Below are 18,578 nucleotides of genomic sequence, written 5' to 3' on the forward strand. Positions count from 1 at the left end.
AAATAATCAAAATCTGAAATTTTTTACAATTGTTATCTGTCTTTTTTTGTTTGGTGCTGCGTTGTTCGTCTTTCGTTTGTTGCAGGAATGGCCGTACGATGACGTGGCACGGCGTAGTGCGTGGAGGCGTGGGGAGAACGGCGCTAGAAGCTGTTGCGACGCTCGTGCTAGGGCTGAAAGCCTAGGGTTTCTTTTTCTCTTTGGTGTTGGGCCGTATGTATTCGGGTTTGGGCTTGGGTTTTAGTGGGTTATTGTAAACGGTTTTGGGTCACTGTAATATGGACATTTTGGACATTTAATATATATATTTGTTTTTATTATCCATATTGGGCTGGGCAATATTGGGTCATTACATATTTTATATACCATTTATTTTTAAGATGTGTTGTGTATAACTTGTTCTAAATTTCTTATTACACAATATTTATTTTTAAACTCATTTATATATTATTACTTTATATATTACCTATTTTCATTTTTTATATATTATTTATTTCAAAGTTATACATATATTACCTACTTTTTTATATATAATTTCTTTATTGATTTGTATATTGTTGATTTCAAATTTCTTTTTCCCTTATTATTCATTTTCAAATTTATTATTTTTAAATTTGTTTACATTTTATTTTGCCTTATATATTTTTTTTTATACTCTTTGTTTTAAATTCATTGGTCTTTGATTATTAATGCTAGTGTTTAAATATTTGCCATTATGTGTTTTATAAATTGTTTATTTGTATTTTCATATTGCCATTTTTTTATCAAAGTTTTTATGCATTGTTTTAATATTGCGTCAATTTTTCCCAATTTTAAAAAAGAAAACTTTTAAAAATAAGGCAATATTCGGTACTTTAGAGCTTTGAGAAAATTGTGCCCTAACTTATTGGGTTTCGATTTTTTTGATCCAAATAACTGAATATCCTTTTTAAACTTTAATGTATGAGACAAGCTTAGTTTCGAGGGTTAAAATGTCGTATCCTAACTTACTGGATGTGACATCTTATTACTTTGGGACAAGGAGGTCTTAACATCAAATTCGATTTATTCAGGTTTTTAAAGAGGATCGTATTTTAAAATCTTTTCAAATTTTCGACATTAGGACGTTAATTAATCAATTAGGTACCAATTTTTAGGCATTACGAGGGTGCTAATCCTTCCTCGTGCGTAACTGACTCCCGAGCCCGTTCTCTTGAATTTTGTAGACCAAAATCATTATTTTAATAAATCAAAATATTTTATTAAAATGATTAATCTCAAGGTGACCCGATCACACATCGAAAAAAGATTGGTGACGACTCTATTTTTGTTTTAAAAGTCAATCCCGTTTTTCAAAATAAAAATGGTTTTGACAATGAGCTATAGGCTCAATGGTTAAAGCATTAAGTGCCCTTCCAAACTCAAGTTCAAGCTCCTCTTCCTCTTTTATTTTGGGATTTTAGCAAACCTTAGGGAAAATTGCATGTGCCGCCTCCTAGTAGTTTAACTAATTCTTTTCTAATTAGAATTCATATATTGTCTTTCCTCAAAATTTTAATAGAATTAGAATTTCACCATCTTTTTCTCTTCTTTTCCTAATTAGATTTCCGTATTGCCTCTTTTCAAATCCTAATAGAATTTGCTCTCCATCTTTCTATTTCTTCTCTTATTCTTTTCTTTCCATTTTCTTTCCATTATATTTTCATCCTAATTATTAATAATTATTTTTCTTTCTTGAATGAAGTCATCTTTCATTCAATTATTCATTCTAATTATTTTGTAATTGTAGTCAATATCAACCTTACCTTTGCCAAAAATCAGTAAGTACATCTTATTTCTGATGTTTAGATCCTGAATTTTCGTAATACTACTATCCGACGCTAATTTTACTTTCAATTAATCAACTTTTACAGTTCTTGTCAAATCTTTTGACTATCTTGCCAATCTCGACACCAATTATTAATTTGTGTGTAATGTTGATTGAAGGATAGGATTTAGGTGCATCGGACCAGAATCGAGCGTAAGGAACGCCAACCGAACCCTCAGTAAAAGGTGTATTCCTTTTCCAAGTGAATCCATGGTGATCATGTGTAGGATTAAGGTCACACGGTCTTCCACACAGACGTGTGGACCACACGTCCCATTCGGTCATGTGCCCTTGTAAACCCTACGCTAGTTCATGAACCACACGGCCACAACTCTCCTACACGGTCTATTACACGGATGTGTCCTTCCTGTAGGGTAATTTTAGCATTTGACACACGACCACAGTCTATTACATGATCGTGTAACCCTTCCACACAGCCTGTCCACATGGTTATGTGGCCCTTGTTTTATAGTTTGCCCAGAAATTTATGATAGGCTCATTTTGGTCTTTTTATATTCCCTAAATTGTTTTTAGAGTTTTTATTCACTCAATAAGTCACTGATATTGTGTTTATTCTTGAATATGTGATTTAATGACTTAAGTGTATTATTATATTGTATGAGATGTATGAGTTAGCTGTTGGGTAGCATGAGAGCTCCAAACATATAAACAACAATGAAGTTATTGGTTTATTTATTTTTTTTTAACATGGTGAAATTCTTATTTCGAAACTGCTGGGGGCAACGAGTCCTTTTGAACTTATTTTGAAGAAATTTGATTTAAATTACAAGCCTAATATGGTGCGCCAATGGTAACTCTTATTAGGGGAAAATAGCAGATGAGGTAAGTCAGCTACCACAGGTGGATCGTTTTGCATTAACTGACAGTTGCGTCTCAAAAATTGCTTTGGATCAAGATGTGTTTCGATTGGAATGCTTCCACTTTGGGTTATAAACTGAATTCAGAGATAAAAAATAATAAAGATTAGTAAACCTAATTATAAATAAGAAATAGTAAAAATAAAATAAAGAAATCATATCTATAATTTTTAATTTTCCTATTTATCCTACTAATTGCAAAAAATAAATTTAAATTTAATGTCAAAACCACTCAGACAATGGTGCCAACAACTTGATTGCCTCTAAACGTGCGAACGTTTAGAGTAAAAATCATGCAAATAAAATATATAATTAAGTGCGATATCTGTAAGCGACCAGGTCAAATTGTAATATAGTTTTGTGTTACAATGTAACACTGGTAAGTATTACGAGGTTCGTACCCAAAGGAAGTTGAATTAAATCTAAAAAAGTCTTCTGCAATAGTAGGTCTAAATAGTAGTCACTAAAAATTATATTACGATAATTAAAACTAAGATTAAAGTCATAAAATGAAAAAAAAATACTAAAGCAAAGTTAACAAACAAAAAACTCTCGAATAAAAAGCAGAAGATTAACTTGCTTCAATGGTAGTAATTAAATTCAAAATTCGAATTTTATTAGTGAATTAGTTATTAACTAACCAGTATTACCTTTCGGCCTCGACTAATTAATTAATTGAGCAGTACTCACTTATCTCTCGACCTCACTTTTCTAACCGAGATAAATCACGATTTACTGACAGCTTATCTCTTAACCTCGTTTAATCTAGATTACTTCCTAGGGTCGTTAATCCTAGGGTTTAAGCCCACATAAATTTATATCAACTAACTCGTATGAGAAACCCTCATTCTTTCATTAATCACTCCTATATCCACTTGTTAATCTCCCTAAAGGACTTAGCCACTCATCGATTCAATTACCATCTTCATTAGAATTAAATTAATCATGCAAAAAACACAAATTAAATTAAAATGAGAAAGGATAAAAATTGATCTGTTTAATAAACTAGATGTGCTCAAATCCACAAAATCCTTGAACAATTGTCGAGATATCGTCATTTGCAAGAGGAACGTAAAAGAAAATTATAAAAATACTAAATAACGAAGACTTAGACTCAAATCGAATAAAAAAGTAAAACTATTTTTAAAATAAAATAAAACTAAGTTAAAATCTAAACTACTAAACTAAAACCCTAAAACGGCTTGGAAAAAGCTCCCCAAGCTTGACCTATGCTTAACTATTTATAGGCAAAGCTAATAGCCCATTTTAGGTCAAATACAAGCCTTAATCACACTAAATATGGATTGTGCGGACATAAACACCCTTAATTAATTTTTACCCTCCGTTAGACTTGTGTCACAACACAGCCTAGAGCGTGTTGTGACACAACTTCAAATATAAATTCTTGTGTTGGTTTGGTTGTGTTGCGACCCGACTGTTGTTCCTGATGCTTTTGGGCTTGAAAGTAGGTGTCCTGCACACTCAATTAAGTCGTTAAAACTACCTTAAGGCCAGTATTGGCCCAATAGGTCAACAAACTCGAAATATTACGTAAAAATGCTTATTTTGCAACAATTTGAATCTAAGCTAAGAAAATTGAAAATATAATAATTAAACACGAAACGAATTAAAAACAAACTCCTTAAGTGCCAAAAAGTACTTAAATTGCCACTACAATTTGTGGCAAATCATTGAGCATATGATATTGTTAAACATAGTTTCAATTAGGGGTGTTCATAACCGGGTACCCGAATTTTTGAGTATTAAAAATGTCAACCCGTGACCCGACCCTTGAATATCAAGTACCCGTAATAATCAGATACCCATATTTTTAGGTCACAGGGTACCCGAATCAAATTTGTGCAATTTTTTTTACAAATCATACAATTTATAGTGATTCAAAATGACAAAACTTAAAAATCCAAAGTAGATAATAGCATAATCCAAATATGAAGTTTAGAAATCCAAACATAAAGTTTATAAATCCAAATTACATAATCCAAAGATAAACTTCAAAAAAATACAACTAAAGATAAAACATATAGTCATGTACTCATCAATCATCATGGTATGGTGTGATGTCCAAAACTTCGTTTGTCTCATAAATGATAATAGTTGGTTGCTCCAAAGTCAAATCTTGCATCTCTACACACAAAAAAAAAATAAAAAATTCAAATATACAATAACAATGTATGTTTAGAAATATAAAGATTTAAATATCTAAACTACATAAATAAATATTACAAAATAAAAATAATAAATTTGAAATCGAAAACTAACCTTCTTCCATATTCTCCAATGCTAGCAAGGTCTCCTCTATCATAATGGGGTCATGAGAAGCACGAATCCAATCTTGAGTACAAATAAGAGCTTCCACCAACCTAGGAGTCAAAGAAGTGTAGAAGGAATCAAAAGCACGTCCTCCAATGCTAAAAGCGGACTCCAAAGCAACAGTAGAAACTGGAATCACAAGTATATCTCGTGCCATTGTCATAAGAATAGGATAACTGTTTGTTTGTGCAGACTACCAAACCAAGATATCAAAACTATCATCATTATCACGAACACATTTATCCCCCCAAATATCTGCCTAGCTCAGTTGTTGTTTCTAAAGTATCAATTAATTCTGTCTCAATTACATAGTCCTTCCTCAAATTTGTTCCTTTTAACCTCATTATTTCTCCCTCACCATCATGGCCACTAGAAATTGGATCTGAAAAGCATGATTCCATTTGTGTTGATGAAAAATGCGAAGAAGCATAAAAGTCAAACAATGATGTCAAAGTATTTTTAATTCGTTGACATAAGACATAAGAGTTGTTAAGATCATAAGAACGGTGAACAATCCACTCAACATATCTTAACTTATGCCTAGGATCAAGAACCAAAGCAATGGACATCAACACATTCACATTCTTAACATTTGCCCAATACTTAACAAATTTCAACTTCATTTGGCGTGCCATACTCTTAAACCCACCATTCAGGTTATCAACATAACGATTAATTGAATACCCAATATCATATATTTCTTCCACAAAGGTATTACTAGTCACATACCTTGATCCAGAGAAGCTCAATGTAGTCTCATAAAAGATTTCAAGAAAAGGCAAGAAACAAGCAACTTTGTCCCAATCCTCATCATCAGGAGCACCACCAACTTTCCTAAGCACTTTTGTGTAAGAAAGGTACTTAGTTTTTATATTTTTGAATACCTTCCTAAACACCAAAGCACTTTTGTGTAAGAAAGGTACTTAGTTTTTATATTTTTGAATACCTTCCTAAACACCAAAGCACTTTTAAGCATGGAATAAGTGGAATTCCACCTAGTTTCAATGTCCAAGCAAACAAAACCTTTACATTTTATATTCTCCTCTTCAACACAATATTTAAACTTTTGAAGCCTTGCAGGGGAAGACCTCACAAATTTCGTAGCAGCATGAACTCTCATAATAGAAACATCAACATCTTTCAGCCCATCTTTAACAACCAAATTCAGAATATGTGCAGCACATCTCATATGCAAAAATTCAGCATTAAACACACTTCCATCCCATAAGTAAACAATTTGCTTCAAATACTTGATCACTAGATCATTAGAACTAGCATTATCAACTGTTATAGTCAATATTGTCTTAAGACCCCGTTCTAGTAGACACTTTTCAAGAGCCCTACCGATAAGCTCCCCAGAATGACCAGCAATTGGGCAAAAGCTAATGATCATTTTATGTAATTTCCAAGCATCATCTATGAAATGGGCAGTAAGACACATATATGACAAATTTTGACCAGATGTCCATGTATCAGTGGTAAGACATACCCTAGAAGACAAATTCTTAAAATAGTTCTTTAACATCTTCCTTTTTTTCAATAAAAAGAGCATAACAATCTCTTGTAATAGTAGCACGTGAGGGAGGAACAAAATCAGGAATGGAAATCTTGCAAAAGTAATGAAAACCTTCACGTTCAACAAAACTAAATGGCAACTCATCAATAATCACCATTTTAGCAAGTGCTTGTCTAATCTCATCTTGATCAAAACGCCATAATCTAGGAACACTAGCAGTTTCTATGGTCCCATCAGCGTTGCACTTTGTCTTAGACTCAAAATCTAAGAATGTTTGTTTTTTTATCTAAGTTGAAAAGGGCTTTCTTACACCTACTACTGTGACACCTCATTGCATTAGTTCCATTGTTAGATGAACAAGTTATCTTTCCACCACAATAAATACATTTAGCATGATTTTTATCACCATCAATTTTTTTAAAATGATCCCAAACAGTAGAAAGTTTTCTCTTTTTACCTCCATCTGTTGTAATTTCAACTACCTTCTCCCCTTTCCTTTTGTTTTTGCACTTGTTAGAGTCTCCATCACCATTTTAGCCTTTTCAGGTTCCTTAGACGAATCAGTTGAGGAAGATATCTTCTTTAAGTCATCATCATTTTCCACAATCATCGACATATTTTGAAAAAAAAAACATATACTTTCGTTAATTATGATTCGTAGAACAAAAAAAGTACACATGAGCTTTGGTTTAGTTTATTTATATTTACATGCCTTCTTCCTTATATAGAAGAAAATTAACCCTGCCATCATTGGTTAAACACATGCAAAAAGTGAACATAAAGAAAAAGTCAACATGCCAACATGTACAATGAAAGGTGAAAGCAACGAAAACCATGATAACAAATACTCTTGGTTGAAAATTTGATAAGCTAAAAATTAGATAATTAAACTACCATAACTCAATTACTTATTCTCACAGAGTTGGTGGAAAAAGCGGACTAAATAAGAACCAAGAGAACAGTTAAGATGATAATTACAGTCAAAACAATTAATTGAGAAATGAGTTTTTCATCAAAGACAGTATCGTCAGAACAATTTAAATTACAGTCAACAAATAACATCAAAAAAAGGAACATGATTTATGAACAGAAACTATCCATAGGGCATAGGCAAGAACAAAGTGCATTCAGAAAAAAGAAGTATAAAGTTGTCTTATATGATCAGACAATCTGCAGAATACAATCGATGAAAGTCTGATTGTGTAATACTAGACAAAGTTAATAGCAAATCATTTGTATCCTCATTCCCATAGGGTCACAACATGAGGTATAAAATGGAAACAATCAAGCAATAATTTAGAATCTTTAAACATAATAATAGTAAATATCAAGCTCTAGCATTTACGGTTGTTATAAAATATCCATAATTTCTAATTTTCTATCACCCAAAAGATTTGCAAAACACCATAGTGAAATAGAAAACAACAAAAGCTCAAACCGACTGACTAGTATACCAAAGAAAAAACAAACAAAAAAAAAACAAAAATAGAACAAAACAGAGAAGTTTGAGAAGAGTCAAAGAGAGAGACGGGTAGACTGAAATATTGAATAGTAGTGTGCTTAGACTGAAATATTGAATAGTAGTGCTTACTTGAGCTTTGAGACGGCGATGAGCGGTGATGGCGGGAGCGGTCAGATGGCGGGTGTCGGGTGGTCACAGATGGTCAGTCGATTGGTGGGAGTGGGGTTGACAGAGATGATTTGCATGGGAGAATTGAAAAGTGGGATAGTGATTTAGTAATTAGGGTAAAAAATTAGGAATCAATTTTAGTTTTAACTAAAAAAATACAAATAATTTAAAAAAAAAATACAAATACACATAGGTAACAGCGTTGAGTACCCATGGAATTTAGAAATTGTGGCTCGGGCTCGACTCGTGAACCCGTAAAAAATGGCGGGTCAGGTACCCGGCCTGGAAATTTTTTAAAAAATAAAAAACACTCGTTTGTTTTTTATCGGGTCAACGGGTCGAATATCTCGGGTCAGGTATTTTTGAGCACCCCTAGTTTCAATGTACTTGTTGATTTATATTAGATAGATGACTCTCTCTCTTGTATTCACCAAGCCATTATGACCGATGTTGCTAACTTATAAAGAATTATGTTTTTATCCTTCAAAAAATTATTTAGTTTATGTTTAATAAAATGAGATTTAAATTTTTGTAACATAATTATTCTATATCTATTTTATTTCAAAACATTACACCTTTTAATCTTATAAATTTTTATTCTTATTTATAAATTCTATAGATTTATGTTATTAATTAAAATTTCAATTTTTAATTGTAATTTGAATTAACTTGATAAGATAATATATTTATATTCTAAAGAATTTAAAAAACGTGATTATTTAAACTTGACTTATATGGAGCGATAGTTTAAATTTTTGTCGGATACTCGTTTGACACGAATTTAAATTATGTGACCTCTAATCCCAAAAGCACAATTATTTAAAGTGATAAATATAATATATAACTTGAATTTTTTATTTAACTAAATTGATTCCGACATTATTTATCTTTACATGGATTTCAAATATGCATATATTTTTCTCAACGCCTTACTACTAAATTATTTATATTTTTTCTGACGAGTTTTTAAAATTTAATTTGTTGATTATTATGCTTTAACTATTAAATAATACAATTAACTCATATTATAAAAATAGATTATGTTTCATCAGAACCAAAAAATAATCTTTGATTCAAATGCCGAATTCCAATCCCACCGATTGCTGGTTCAGCGAAGACCTCATCAAATTGGGAGAAGTTACTTCCAAATGGAACTGTTCCTATCATGGAATTTAAAGGCAAAATGGATGGAGGATCATTTTTATAATTGCTATAATACTTTAATAGTTTTTTCTACTGATCATCCGAATCAGTGAACCCACTAAAAAGACGTCAAGAAAAGCTTTGAGGACTAAAATGAAAAGGATGGTATATCTTAGGGACTAAAGCGGACATTAATCCAAATCTCTTTCCCAGCCCTCATTCCAATTTTGAATTTTCCGTGTTTCCCCATCTTTCCCCAACTCAAATCATCACAACACCAAAAGCGCAACGTAGGAGGCAAATCGTCGGCGTCATTCTGATCACCTCTCACCTCCGCCCCCACCTCTCATTCTACCTTTTGAGGTTAGCGTCTCGATTCCCATAACCGCATCTTCTTTCATCATAGGGTCCGGTACCCAGTTTATTCGTTTCTTATTTTATTGCTATTATTCATCAGAAAACTTTCGATGACCGGAAGATTCAGATTTTCAACGAAACTTTAGAAAGAAATAAGTTACAAAAAAGACAATCCTTTGAAACTCTTCAGCATTGAAGACGTAGTGAAGTCTGATCTATGGAATCTTCCGTTTGTCCCTTTTGTCACCTTAGCGTTCCCTCCTCAGAACTCCAATGGTGTGCTCTTTTTTGGACTTTTTTTCTAGTTCTATTTCTGATTTAGGATCAAAGTAATGGTAGTAAAAATTTGATACAGGCACGCCAACAGTCACTTCGAGGATGAGGATAAGGAAGCTAATGACATGGAATTGGGTAATCAAATTCAAATTGCCTCTTCTTCAGGCTCCACTGACGTGGTTAGCATTTCTTCTTTGATTGGTTTACAAACAAGGAGCAATTTTTATCACGTCAAGGATGGTTTGATTTCCTTGCTGAGAAATTGTTTAGAACTAGAAGCTCGACACAACTCATCCGTAACCATATTGTCTGGCTACGTGGATCACTTCCAAAGTCTTCCGTCCGTCGATGTTGGTTGGGGTTGTGGATGGCGTAACATTCAAATGCTAAGCTCTCATTTGCTTGCTCACAGGAAGGAAGCTAGAAAAGTCCTGTTTGGTGAGTCAGGTTTTGTTCCTGATATCGCTTTCCTCCAGCGTTGGCTTGAGATTGCTTGGGAAAGTGGATTTGATCCACCTGGTGCCCAACATTTTAACTGCAAAATATATGGTACCAATCACAGGATTGGGACTACTGAATGTGCTTCTCTTTTTCGTTCATTTAGTCTTCGTGCTAGGGTGGTTGATTTTGGTCCTAAGGAATCTGAACTGTTCTATCTTTCTGTTCCTGGTTCTACTCTTGGACAACCAGTTAAGCAAAGGAATGCAGTTCGAGTTTCTGGACCTATGGATAAATATGTTCATCGCCAGCAGGGTTTGATTAAGGGAAGGCATTTTTGTCACTCTTTGCATAATGGGAAGAGTGATAATTCTAAAGGGAAAAGTGAAGGACCTCAGGTTCTGATTGATTGGGTGTGGAATTACTTTTCAGATAAAGGGTTAACCATTTCTGGCTCCAGTCAGGTTGTAGTGAGTGATAGAGCGTAAGTAACCATCAACATTGCTAGCTATACCTATATTTATTTATTTGACGTTCATTTTTATTCTGAGGTGTGCATCAAAGGCATCTCATTGTGTTTCTATCCATATTTTGTCATAATTTTATTATGATACAGAAAGGTATGTTTCTTATTACATTCAATGATTCTGTCTTTACCTTAGCTTTTATGGGTAGGCCTTTATACTTCCAACACGATGGACATTCAAGAACAATCATTGGGATTCAGGTTAAACATCAAAAGAATGGGACAAATCAGTTCAATCTCTTGATTTTGGACCCTTCTGATGTGAGTACTACTCATGTAATTCCTTTTGTGGTCACTTGATGTGCTTAAAAGCTTGTAGACCTTGATAAATGATACCATTACTGAATATTTTACTGATTTAGTGCTTATGCATCATGATATTGTTACTTCATAAAAGTTTTGATGATAATTGTTCTCACTCTGTCTATCTTCAATTATTTGCTCGTGTATGTTTTTTAATAGTCTGGTTTGTATGCACATTCAGAGTTCCAGAGATAAAGTTTGCCAACGTTTCTGTCTGATTATTTTTCCCTTGTAGCTGTAGACTTCAAGCATGATCCACATGCTGATCAGATTTATTCTGTAATATGGGAGTTGAAATTTGGGAAATATGTAATCAGAAATAGTTCTTTTACCTGTGATTGATAAAATTGGCACTTGCAAGGGTGTCACTAACCTTTTTTTTTCCCTTATATTGCCAGAACGTAGTTCTTTTATGTGTGTGTGTGTGTGTGTGTGTGTGTGTGTTGCTGCATGCATATTCGTGTAGGTGATTGTGATGCAGCTAATGTTACTTATCTTCCATAATCTTTTATACAAGTGCAGGGAACAGTTGCTTTGGAAAGGTCCCTTAAAACAAATGTGGGATGGCAGAAGCTTATAAAAAGAGGAGTCCACACCTTGAAGAAGCCACAATACCAGGTTATAACACAATTGGTCAAATGATTTGACTTAATAAATGACTATCTTTTCATTTATTAGCTTATATTCTTCTTCATTTATTTTTCAGTTGTGCTATATTGATCCTGGAATTGCTAGCGGGGAGGAGCTCAATGAACTCAAAACAATTAATAGCATCTTCTTTGAATTATAGAGAAATATAATCAAATTCGGTGTCCCTAGGTACTGTGTATCTGTTTCTTCTTGTAAGTTTTTGTGTCCTTTCCAATGACAAAATGAATGGAAAACCTTTTAAGTTGTTGTTTTTCCATGAGCTGCTTTACATAAAAAAAATTGAAAATTGAAGTATACGTGCTTTTGTATGCTTTGATGTTTGTTGGCATCTCAAATTGTCATAATCTTGTATAAGCATTCCCCAGTGCTGCTAGTGATATTAGAGTTGGATGTCAATAAATCCCTAGTGTGGACCTCTATTATGATCCCCTGTCTGGACGGCAAGCATTGCTGGTCAAACTATCAAATTCCGGAGCTATATGCCATTTTAGACTGCACATTTAGCTTATTGTTTCCTATATGGGAAATATAGACTTTTCTGGTCAGTGGCTATTCCTTGACCTCTTGCTTTCTTCCACTTGCAACATGGCAACTCCTTTTCTGAACAATATATCTTCGTGATCAGGTAAAGCACATGAAAAATATGGTATGCTAGGCATCCCCTCAAAGCTGGCCACTCCTTTCGAGTCATCATGGGGCGAAGTGCCTGAAAGTCCTGTAAGTTAGTGCACAATCCTGTTAGTTTCAGAAGCCTAAATAGTTCCGATGTGCATATTGAGGACTTTTTGACTTCCTCTTGGCCTGAGAAGTGCCATTTTCATCTTGGTTTCAACTTATAACATGAATCGTTGCTTTGCACTTGGAAGGTAAGCCTAGAAGAAATTACTGAGAAACAAAATGATAAAAATAATAAACAAGGATATGGAATATATTAGTACGTGGTTCAAACTGAATACTGCATTTATTACAACAAGTTTACTCTTTAGAAAGATCAGAACTCAGAAAATCACGTTTATTTGTATTGTTGATGGGATCATGAATTCTTAGATTGGGGTAGTAAATGCTTTGGCAGTGGAGATAGGATCATGAATTCTTGGTTTGGATGCCATTATAATGCTGTGTTTTCACAGTTGTAAGGATTAGGATGGACTGCCTCTTAGTTGCAGAGGGGACATAATTGCATGTGCACTTAAGTAGATCCGGTAAATGAGTTATTCTATAGATGCCATGATATGATATCATTTAAGGTTATTAGCAGTGAACTGCAGTAGGCTGAACCTTGTCAGTGGATTATATTACTAATTGCATAGTTTACTAAATCATAACACATAACATGGTTTATATACATAGTATTCAAATCATAACGAAACCTGCCATAACTATTTCATGTAATACTTCCTTCTTTGTGGCATATAGCTATATCACGAAGACGCTTATGGCTTTGCTTCAATAGCACAAATTTTGAGTTATCACTATTACCATATACCTTAACTATCATATAATCAAGAATCAATGTCTTAATTATTGTAGTATTCTTAGCAACGATCACATCATTCCTCATTTAAAAAAATTTACTCCCAATACTTGCTCATTATCAACTAGTCATACGCTTAATGTTATAATCACAACTATAATTAGACATGTTTCAAGCATACTTAAGATTATATTTTTCCAAGTTATCAAAAACACCTTTATCTCATTATGGATTAGACCAATTCATTCACTGATCTGTGCGTAAATGGTGCATCATAAAATAATTTTGCCCATCATAAGTGGTTAGAAATCAGAGAAATCAACATCTAATAATCAAAAGTATTTACCTGCAATTTAAACAACCTTAGGTGCCTTCGGATGTCAAATATCCTCCAATCAGCCTAAACTTTCCTCAATAATCCTTTGGATTGCAAACTTTAATTTAGTTTATGCCCTTTCCAACGCATTGGCTTTGATTTTTCTGACCGGAGCTTTATAATCCAGTGAAACTTCACAGCATTAGTCGGTATTTTTTACATTTCTGCCCACTTTTTCTTGTCTTGTACTGCATGTTTACTTTTTTTTATGCTACATGTTTATTTATTTATTTATAATTTTTAAATAAATTTATAATTTAATATATATTTTTATCAAATTTCAACATATATATTTTTTGTTTTTATATTAAAAAATTTTAAATTATTTGCTATTTTAGTTTCAATATTTTAAAATTATTTGCAATTTAAAATCGTTAGTTTATAATGTATACCATGCTTGGTAATAATAATTAATGGTCATTATTGACCAAATCACATTATGATGATAATTTGATCACAATGATGATGCTAAACGCCAGCTAGTTAAATGAACAGTATTACACATAAACTTCATTATTCATAATATAGATCAGTAAGGAAATTACAAATCAAACCCAAGTTCCATAGTGGTACATGATTAAAACAGACAAAGCAAATCCCAAACAGAAAAGCGCAAAGCACAACATTATTCAAGTAAAGTACTGTAGGTCGTGGACTTAAGGTCACATCGCCTATTATTCCCAAAAGCTATCTTATCTTTACCCCACACAATCAAACAAACAAACGAACAACGATGTGTATGGTTTCATTTCATAGAGAGACATTAGAAGAAGAAAAACAAACTTTTTTTGCCCCTTCCATTTTCAACGATGTCATAATTTCGTGGGCTCCATATTACCTAGCGTCGAAAACTCCTGACCTGCCGTGGTGCGTCGACCTCATCTTCGCGGAGCTTCACCAAAGTGTAGGTGGCAGAACCGATCACAGCACCCAGTGTGGGCGCTATCAAGTAAATCCACAATGCCCTATAATTCCCTGCTGCTACAGCCGGCCCCAGTGTCCTCACCGGATTCATTGAACCCCCACTACTTGGCCTGCAACACCAAAGGTCAACCACTCCTTTTTATTTTTATCACAATTATTGTCTTCTAATATTTCTATCAAATGTCCATCCATGACACGTTGCTACCTATGTTCCCAACTTGTCACTTCTGGTTTATGTGTACACACCACGTCTAATAATTTAATTATATAACTACATCAGAATGTTTATTATCAACTCGGTTTAAATTTTATGAAGATATCGGATACTATTTCAATGAGCATTAGTTGGCAAATAAGTCAGACTTCATTAAAATCCTCATTTTTTTGTCCTTGAACCAAAGTAAAGTTTAACAATAATATTTAAGAAACAAAAAAAGATGAGACTTATGAATTTATTATATTCATTTCTAAGCATGCATCCCATTAACTTTTAAGAAAAAAAAACAAGTTCAGACGAAATATAGATTAGAAAGAAAAAAAAACCTTAAAACATGGCAACAAGAAAAAGGAAATGGATAAGGGTGAAGAGAAGAAGCGAACAAAGAACTCACCCAGCAACAAGAATGTTGAGCATTACAGTCGCCCCAACAGCTATTCCAGCCAGCTCTCCCACCTGTAAGGTTAACATGATCACTTTCAACATGGAAATCGATTTTCTTAAAAAAGAAATGATAAATTTACAGTGTAAAGACAAACATACGGCACGGGTGTCGGTGGCAACGGCGGTGACGACGAAGAGAAGATTAAAAGTAATGAGGAACTCGAGTGCGAAAGCTTGTCCATGGCTGACGGAGGGGACAGTAACGCCACCAGACATGAAGGGATGGAAGACTCCCTTTAGAGCGAAAGAAGCGCAAATTGAGGCCGAAACTTGAGCTGCTATGTAGGCTGGAACCTGAGTCCAGGGGAAATGACGGCAGGCGGCAAATGCAATGGTGAGGGAAGGGTTAAGATGAGCCCCAGAGATGTGTCCGGTGGATAAAATTATTATCATCACGGCCAGGCCTGCGCATGCGGCGTTTCCGAGCAGTGTTTCGGCTCCCGAATACTTTTGGTTCACTATAGGTCCCGCTGTTGCCGCAAAAATTAGGATGAAGGTTCCCACAAATTCTGCCCCCAGCTGCATGATATAATATAATATAATATAATATAAATCCATACATCATTCTAACTTGTACTACTCAAATGTATAAACCAGCTCCATGTAGGAAGGTAATTATAACCAATTTGTCTCAGTATAAAATATATTTTTTGTTTGATAAATTTTCTTAAAAATTGTTTTCAGAGAGAAGCAATTTCTTTATTTAACTATATTATCACTTAATCATAAACAGTATTAAAGCTTTTATTTAATTTTAAAAATCATTATTAAAATAAAATTTAGATATTAATAATTTACTTTATATATGTTATTAAATATAAATACGCATGTCTAATAATATTTTTATTTGGGAATGAACTCATTACTCTGGAAGTCAAATTCATAAAAATAGTTTATATAAATATAAAAATCATTTTCACCGAAACAAAACGCATCTTATAGAATAATGGAAGTCAGCAAAAATGAAGGTTTTCGCTCAAGTGGCCCCATGCTTCGGCGTTTAAATAATGCAACTAAACGCTAGACAGCTATTTGACGTTATAATCTCTTCAATTATATTACCATTTCAATTTAATAATAATTAAAAAAACTCTCAAGTGAAGTGAGAAAGAGAGGGCGGTGGCGCACCTTTCGGGTAAGGGATACGTCAGGTGCAGGGAAGTCGGTGAAGCATGTGTGAGGTTGACCCCACGTTGGGGCAGTCACCGGAAAGCATTTGCATCGAGGCATTGACTTCCGATCATATGACAGTGAATCCACCCTCATGGAATTGAACAGCGGTCCACCTGGCGTTCCCGGAGTTGCCGGTGCCGATGCCGTTGGGGTTGCAGTCTCCTCGTCGGGCATTTTTTTTCTTCTTCAGTAAAACAATCTTTTTTTGGATTTTTTTTTTTTTTAGAATTGATATTTGATGGTAGCTAAGAGAAACGACTCTTACATGATTTGACGGCTTTTATAAAGGTGTAGCTACACGATTCTTTTAATCTTGTCCACGACCACTAAGAATCAAGAACAATAATATTTAACAAATTCTATGGATACATTCTACTATATAACTACTGATCCTTTACCTCTTTTTTTTTTTTTTTTCTTTTTTTGGGGGTTTGTAATTGAAGAGATGGAAACACTATATTACATGCTGTGCAGGCTTTTTTAAATGCTTGGCTAAGGAATAGGAGGGATGGAGGTAGCCAGATTACAAACTACAACTAGCTAGATAGATAAACGCAAAGCTTCAACCACTTGCATAGAAACAAAATATCTGGGTTTTTTTTTCTTTTTCTTTTGAATAGGATTTGAACAGGGAAAGTCGAAACTTACATGCTTGAAATGTTTTTATAAAGGCAGAGTTAAGGAAGAGTGAAAACGATCCGATCCAGCTTCAAAATGAAAGACAATAGAAAGCTATAGAACAAAGGCAAGTTGGTGATCAAATAAGAAGAATACAGTAAAAGAAGGCAAACCCAGAGTTTGGAGATCAGAGATGAAGAGGACGAGGGAATGAACTTAGTTGAGAGGGTGATGAATTGATGGGATAAATCATAAATGCAATTCACTACATATATATAACACAGATCGAGGTTGTCTAGGGTTTCCATATTTTATATTTTTTTCAGAAAAGTCAATGTACATCCAATTATTTTGCTAGAGTCACCGCTCCCTTCACATCACAGACTACCTCACCACCCTTAGATCGGATCTATAACACTGGATAAAGTTAGGTCAAATCCTGTCATTAGACCTGTACTTTGTTTAAGTTATAGATTTAGTATTTGTATCTTAATTTAATCATTTTCAGTCCCTATATTTTCAGAATTTGAAAATTTTAGTTCTAATCAAATAATAATTATTAAATTCATTAAGTTAAGTTATGTTGTTTTTAAATTTTGATGTGTCAAACATATTATCACATTGTAATGTTATATATGTTTGTTATTTTCACATATTACTCACAAAAAACCAATTAATAAATTTAACGATGGTTGTTTGCATTAATACCAAAATTTTGAAATTAAAAAATATAGCTACTAAGAATAATTCAATTAGTGAACGTGGACTAAATCTATAACTTTACGCATAGTACAAATCTAATGACATAATTTAACCAAACAAATTAATTGTTACCATTGGATTAGGACTAAAATTTTAAAATTCAAAAAAGTACAAGAACTAAAATTTATCAAATTAAAGTACAGGTACTAATCCACAATTTATACAAAGTATAAAGTCTAATAGCAAAAGCTGACAACTTAAGTTTTCTGATTCAAAATTCACATAACTTTCGACTCGGTTAACCATTTTTTATTCCGTTTTCACCAGAATACTCACTACTTCACAATCTAGCGTTTGACATAATTTTAAACAAAGTGACCAAGGTTTTCTTCCTCCCCTTCACTTTGGCCTAAACTTACTATAACATTATCTACCTATTTTTGTTTCGTTTTTACACTTCTAGCAAGTTAGAAAGCATCTCCTAATCATTTTCCATCCAAAAACATACACATTTCGCTTAATTTAATAAGCTTGCATCAATATCCTTTAATGACAACTTTTAAACACTTGATAAAAAAAAAGACTATTGGTACATATATGTAAAACAAGCTTCAAAGATTTAAAATCTATGAAAATTTTGAAGAAAAACATACCTTATATGGAGAAAATATGGTGTAGAAATTCTTTTTTTTCTTCTTTTCTTGCTAGGCACCAATATGAAGAGAAAGATGATAAAAGTCTCATCATCTTTTCTC

At 33.4% G+C, this 18,578-nt stretch overlaps 2 protein-coding genes and 1 long non-coding RNA gene across 10 annotated transcripts; 1 reads left to right on the top strand and 2 right to left on the bottom strand.

The window, feature by feature from the left end:
• Positions 1-4,663: 4,663 nt before the first annotated feature.
• Positions 4,664-8,572, bottom strand: LOC107912183 (uncharacterized). Of its 2 annotated transcripts, none has more exons than XR_001688091.2 (4): positions 8,163-8,572; positions 7,029-7,148; positions 5,005-5,105; positions 4,664-4,869 (listed from the first exon to the last, which is right to left on the bottom strand). It is a non-coding gene; the product is annotated as an uncharacterized lncRNA (long non-coding RNA). The 2 variants fall into 2 exon arrangements; XR_001688090.2 differs by having other exon boundaries at positions 7,029-7,151; positions 8,163-8,467.
• A 983-nt stretch (positions 8,573-9,555) lies between these two features.
• On the top strand, positions 9,556-12,901 carry LOC107912159 (zinc finger-containing ubiquitin peptidase 1). 6 transcript variants are annotated; one of them, XM_041099124.1, is made up of 8 exons: positions 9,556-9,707; positions 9,802-9,977; positions 10,057-10,415; positions 10,668-10,899; positions 11,091-11,202; positions 11,767-11,862; positions 11,951-12,063; positions 12,521-12,901. In XM_041099124.1, exons 2-7 carry the CDS (start codon positions 9,919-9,921, stop codon positions 12,032-12,034), a joined length of 942 nt encoding a protein of 313 aa, XP_040955058.1. In that variant the 5' UTR covers positions 9,556-9,707; positions 9,802-9,918; the 3' UTR covers positions 12,035-12,063; positions 12,521-12,901. The 6 variants fall into 6 exon arrangements, 5 of the variants coding, with proteins under 5 accessions (XP_040955058.1, XP_016695725.2, XP_040955057.1 ...); XR_005917130.1 differs by having other exon boundaries at positions 10,057-10,899; positions 11,762-11,862; XM_016840236.2 differs by having other exon boundaries at positions 10,057-10,899.
• Positions 12,902-14,242: 1,341 nt separating this feature from the next.
• Positions 14,243-18,569, bottom strand: LOC107912143 (probable aquaporin NIP5-1). Of its 2 annotated transcripts, none has more exons than XM_016840215.2 (5): positions 18,477-18,569; positions 16,459-17,538; positions 15,430-15,849; positions 15,281-15,342; positions 14,243-14,779 (listed from the first exon to the last, which is right to left on the bottom strand). In XM_016840215.2, exons 2-5 carry the CDS (start codon positions 16,675-16,677, stop codon positions 14,584-14,586), a joined length of 897 nt encoding a protein of 298 aa, XP_016695704.1. In that variant the 5' UTR covers positions 16,678-17,538; positions 18,477-18,569; the 3' UTR covers positions 14,243-14,583. The 2 variants fall into 2 exon arrangements, with proteins under 2 accessions (XP_016695704.1, XP_016695711.1); XM_016840222.2 differs by having other exon boundaries at positions 16,459-16,702; positions 18,477-18,568.
• Positions 18,570-18,578: the final 9 nt, after the last annotated feature.

The sequence above is a fragment of the Gossypium hirsutum genome, chromosome D08, assembly GCF_007990345.1.
Source record: "Gossypium hirsutum isolate 1008001.06 chromosome D08, Gossypium_hirsutum_v2.1, whole genome shotgun sequence".
In the NCBI taxonomy this organism is placed as follows: domain Eukaryota; kingdom Viridiplantae; phylum Streptophyta; class Magnoliopsida; order Malvales; family Malvaceae; genus Gossypium; species Gossypium hirsutum.